General features: G+C 44.2%; 1 protein-coding gene across 1 annotated transcript; it reads right to left on the reverse strand.

The window, feature by feature from the left end:
• Positions 1-1,723: 1,723 nt before the first annotated feature.
• Positions 1,724-3,765, reverse strand: LOC308332021 (uncharacterized protein). Its single transcript, XM_080787606.1, has 3 exons — positions 3,492-3,765; positions 2,854-3,249; positions 1,724-2,009 (listed from the first exon to the last, which is right to left on the reverse strand). Exons 1-3 carry the CDS (start codon positions 3,733-3,735, stop codon positions 1,858-1,860), a joined length of 792 nt encoding a protein of 263 aa, XP_080643732.1. The 5' UTR covers positions 3,736-3,765; the 3' UTR covers positions 1,724-1,857.
• Between the last annotated feature and the right edge of the window lie 1,634 nt (positions 3,766-5,399).

Consider the following 5,399-nt stretch of genomic DNA (forward strand, 5'->3'; position numbering starts at 1 on the left):
TTATCAGATAGAATGAACACATGTTTTGCATATATTTTCCAGTGGCCCCGGCCTCAGTGCCAGGGACCCCCCTGAAGATGATGGAGAGGTATTATGATTATTTATGATTCTTCGTTGTTATTTGCTCTGGTGTAACGTGTGCGCTATTGTGATGTCTTCACTCTGCATTCATTGTTCCCTCTTGAAAAGGGTTAGTTTTTTTGCCAATAAAGTATTTAATCTATGTTAAAATGTCAGTTTAGTTACCATAGCAGCTTGTCTTCTGCTGCTGCTGTTGGATGCGTTTGTGTTCATGGTAACCGATGGGAGCTTCATCTACTACACACAACACATTGTGGAGAGAACATTCTTCATTTTCAGGACTTTTGTCTTTATTTCAAAAGGCACAAAGAAAAAAACATTACATTATCTCATCAATTCAACTGTTTAAAACTGTATGAATAGTTAAGTGACAACCCTTTACAGTAATGAAGGTGCATTCAGTTCCAATGCGCTTTGAATGGGTTTCATGCCTTCATAATGGACTATATGTACAGTATACCAACTTCAATGAGGTGTTCATCCAACAATAGAGATAAGTAACACAAAGAAAAGGATACAATACAAAGTTGCTTAACTGTGATTTTAAAAAAAATCTTTAAATCTTTAAATCTTAAAGAAAAAGAACAAAAACATGGTAATATATCACATACATACATTTTTTTATCATGAATCATACGTAAGCAAACAACCTAACAGTGGAATATCTATATAATGAAGCTATGCACATACACTATAGAGTGCTACTGTATGTCTACATAAAATGCTATCTAAGTTACATAAGTTGAGCCTATGCAAAGGAACAATAACCTCCTATTTACACTATGGCTTACTGCTCATAACAAACACTGTTCTGTAAAAAAAATATATAAACAAAAAACACATCATAAAATGGAGGGATTACACATTAGCTTGAATGACAATGCAAGATTATTCATATTAATACCCTAATCGCGTAAAATATGTAAAAGTAACACTTGTATAGCAACCACTGACTATAGCCCTTCATCAAGTTGACTATTTTAATTATCCTACACGACTATTTACGTGTTGCTGTTGCCTGCTTGGGATATTAATTCTCGGGGCATGGTTCCATAGAGGAACCACAGAGAGCATCCTGACTGGATAGGCGGTGGTTGAGCCTGACGTTTGGGACGGCTAATATTTGTAGTATTATACAGCGCCAGCATGGATGACTGACCGTGACACAAAATAAATTGATTTAACCATGCCCCCATAACAAGCTAAATAAAAACGCAACAAGGCTTCCGTTTCAAAATCACATCTTCTGTCTGTCCTCGTTTAGCTATGGTCTGTGTGGACTGGGAGGAATTATTTCTATTTACAACCACAAACACCAGGTAAAGTACAGTACTTGTTCTTCTGTCTGTCTGTTCCTGTCAATCATTTTTTCCTTATTTATTTTTTATTTTTTGCCCCTTTTTATCCCCAATTTCTATTTACAACCACAAACATCAGGTAAAGTACAGTACTTCTGTCTGTCTGTTCCTGTCAATCTTGTTTTCTTTTATTTTTTTGCCCTTTTTTTGCCCCCCACACACATTTCTGTACATTGTCACCTCACCTGGAGATCATACCGGGATGTAGAGCCTTCATCTTACTACTACTTATAGGATTATGTGCAGTGACTATATACAGTATATATCACCCTCCCCGCCCGGCTTCTCTACCCCGAACATGGGCCAAATGTGTTTGTGTAGATGCTCGACAAAGCCAGATGAGGTGGATTCGAACCCCCCTAGACTCCGCAATGGTGGGCACAGCTACTTTACTGTGCCACCCGAGCGTCTCAAGTGTCTATGGGGCCTGGACTCCTGTCTCAGCACTGGGTCCAGCTTCAACAACTCCTTGTTGATCTATCTCTTCATACTGGTGGTATTCTGTCTCCTCACTGGGTCCAGCAGCTTCAACAACTACTTGTTGATCTATCTCTTCATAGTCTGAGTCGTCTGCCTCTTCAATGGGGCCAGATTCAACAACTACTTGTTCATCTATCACAGAATCAGAACCAACAACATTATAATACTCAATATCAATGTTCTCATTTCCGACATTATAATGAACCGTCGCAGTGTCCCACACTCCTGCATTATGTCTTCTGCTGGCCTGGAGAAACACAGAAACACCCAACGTTAAGTCACTGAATCACATCTGGCTGAAAACCCTCCTATCTCTCTCCTAACTCTGGTTTAACTGTCATTTATACACATTCCAGTGTTGTGTAAAGATGTATTACCTTCCAGAGACAATAGAGGGCATGGATGGGTACCAGCAGCACCAACAGCAGCACCAACAGCAGCACCACCACAGTGACTGTAACTCTGCTGCTGTCGTCCTCAGGTGTCAGAGGGACTGTAGGCGGGACTGTAGGAGGGACTGTGAAAAATAAAACATCATCAAATCATGTAAGAACATTTGATAAACCTTCATGTTTGATTGAATCATGCCTGATGGAGATTCATATTGTGAGTTTAACCCATTTAGACCTGAGGCCGATTCTAAATCAGTTTTCTGAAAAACCTGTTTCTATGTCAGTGGTGCTCAGCCTTTTTCATGTCAAGGACCCCCTCTCCCCGCCACCAGAAGCAAAGATTTGAGTTAAAAACATTCACTCTGAAAGAATATATATTCAAAGAATTGAGCCACATTTTCAGGATTCATCAAAAATAGCAGACCTGCAAGCTCGTAGCGTGGCACTCGGTGACGCGCTACAAGCTTGTAGGTCTGCTATTTTTCAACACCCAAAAGGGGTTCCCGCCCAGAATGGTTTAAAGGTAATTTCATTCAGGTTACCTGTGACGGTGAGAGAGAGGATGTCGCTCTCAGAGGAGACATTGTAAGAAAACACGTTGGTGTGATTTATAACAACGTCGACGTGATAAGCACAGCTGTAATTCCCTTGGTGGCCGGGGCCTGCTTCGAAGAACAGGAAGTTGGCAGAGTGATTGACAGCTGGCTGGGTGTGGTTGTGTGTGCTGTTGGCTCCAGTGAAGGTGAGGTGGAAGGAGCCGTCTGGGTACTGTGGCAGGATGGAGCAGCTGATGCTGAAGTTGGAACCTTCCAACACCTGCTGCCCCTGCTGCTGGCCCTCAGAAACCCCGTTCAGAGACACCTGCTGCCCCTGCAGATGGCCCTCAGAAACCCCGTTTAGAGTGGGGAAGACGCTGATGTTTGGCTTAAACAGAAGATCTGTAACAAGACACGAGTGATTGAATTATAGTACAGCGGATATTTACATTTACAGTATAGAGTAGCCAATGAGATGGAACCAAGATTAGAGATCCAACATATTGTATGGCTTTTGCTGAAATTAGACGATGCAAAAAAGTTATTTTAAATTCATTCAGAAAAAGAAACATCCTGTTTCTATGCTGTAGATAGGTATAGGTTAAGTGAGTAGGCAAGTAGACGGACGTCACTGTTTGTGTTACCTGAACAGATCACCTCCAATGTGACAGTGGAATTCTCAGACAGTGTCATTCCACACTCCCTCAGTGAAGCCTCGGTTCCAACACAGTCAGCTGTGATCCACCACACAGGTTGAACCGTTGAAGCAGGACTCCTTTGTGTTGAAACGTCAGAGCCACAGTCCATCTGCCTACACACGACAGAGGATGACTTCAGGTTCCAGTCGGACTGACCATCCACGGCTCTCCAGTCTCCCTGGTGTTGCATCTCCAGTACACCACTACAGTTACTGCTTCCTCCCACCAGCCTGACGTCATCAGGCTCTGTACAGAGACAAGACCGTTACAAACCATTTAGAGCAGACATGCCTTGTGAAAGTGTTCAGTTCTCCCACTCCATGTTAATGGATGGTGGTGTTCTGTTGGGACGCATACTTTGGTTAGACATAGCATTGGTTAAGGTTGGTGAGGGGTGCGTTAAAACGACCAGATTAAAGTTGGTGAGGGGGGCGTTAAGGGTTGGGAGAGGGTTAAGGTTAGGTTTAGGTGTGCTGCACCAGCTCAGTGGCCTTGTGGTTAGAGTGTCCGCCCTGAAACTGGGAGGTTGGGGTTCAATCCCCGGCCGGGTCATACCAAAGACTGTAAAAATGGGACCCAATGCCTCCCTGCTTGACACTCAGCATCAAGGGTTGGATTAGGGGGTAAGTCCCTGCGACATACTAGCGTCATGTCCAGGGGGTGTACATCAAGCTGCCTCACGCTACAGAAACAGGAGTTAAGCTCCTGCCCTATGGGCCTCATGGCTCGGCAAGGCTACTTACTAGGTGTGCTGCCCCGTGGGAGGTTAGGGTGAGGGTGAGGGTTTGAGATATCAGACCAATGGCATGTCTAACCAAAAGCATGCACCTGTTCTGTTAACAGATGGTGGGGATCTATTCAGATTTCAGATTTTTATTGAAGGGACAGCCTCTTGAGATGCAGCATCTCATTTTCAAGAGGGACCCATAAAACCAAATACAGAAAAGCATACTTTCCTAACACTGTCTTAACACTAACACATAGTGAGCTGTCACTCCCAAGACGGCAAACGGGTGACTTCTTGTAACGCGAATGACCAAACGTCAAACTCAAAGTTTGAGAACGGAATATCACACCCGTTATGCCATGCTCAGCCAATCACAGCGCATAATGGGAATAACGGCACAGCTTCCAGCCAATCACAACGGCCAACCACATCGCCAATGTCGGCGCCATACATGGTTAATTTTGCTGCAATTCCGTCCTCAAATTTTGGCGGCATAGATGGTAATTTTCCCTCCTCATATTTTGAGGACATTAATAAAATGATTAGATTATACCTGAGCAGGCGAGTCCAACAATCTTGTCAGGTGAGTAGGTGGTGTTTCTAGTTGAGTCTGAGGTTCTACAGTCCAGGAGAGCAGACTCGTTGCCTTCACACTGGAACTCTTTGGTCCACATCGAAGCGTTCAGGCCTCCATAGAACGCCCCCTGGAGGACTGAAGGAGCCCCGCAGCCAAGATCCCTACAGACCACCTCTGCATCCTGCTGGTCAAAGTCATCTTCACACACTGAGACCCACGACTGGTTAGATTTCACCTCCACTCTGCCTGAACACACACTGGTCCCGTTCACCAACCTCACAGAATCTGGAGAGAGAGAGAGAGAAAGAGAGGGGGGGAGGAGGGAGAGAAGGGGGGTGTCAATGTACATGTATCTTATTAAACACGCATGTGCATGCACGCACACACGCAGAGTTGTGGAGGTGAAGTGGAGGTCACTGTTTATGTGTTTTACCCGAACAGAACACCTCCAGTCTCTCAGTGGAATTACGAGACTCCTTTGCTCCACAATCCCTCAGTGAAAATTGAGATCCAACACATGGAATCTTCCACACAGGTTCAACGGTTGCAC

The sequence above is a fragment of the Protomyctophum bolini genome, assembly GCF_963924005.1.
Source record: "Protomyctophum bolini genome assembly, chromosome: 17".
Classification (NCBI taxonomy): Eukaryota; Metazoa; Chordata; class Actinopteri; order Myctophiformes; family Myctophidae; genus Protomyctophum; species Protomyctophum bolini.

What these genes read in the sequence shown, in the direction of transcription:
- LOC308332021 (XM_080787606.1), bottom strand. Translation starts at nt 3,735, where the DNA reads ATGCAACACCAGGGAGACTGGAGAGCCGTGGATGGTCAGTCCGACTGG. An exon ending in ATTGGAGGTGATCTGTTCAG is followed by an intron (nt 3,250 to 3,491) that starts GTAACACAAACA and finishes GTCTTGTTACAG; the next exon opens with ATCTTCTGTTTAAGCCAAAC. An exon ending in CCTCTCTCTCACCGTCACAG is followed by an intron (nt 2,010 to 2,853) that starts GTAACCTGAATG and finishes TTGAAGAGGCAG; the next exon opens with ACGACTCAGACTATGAAGAG.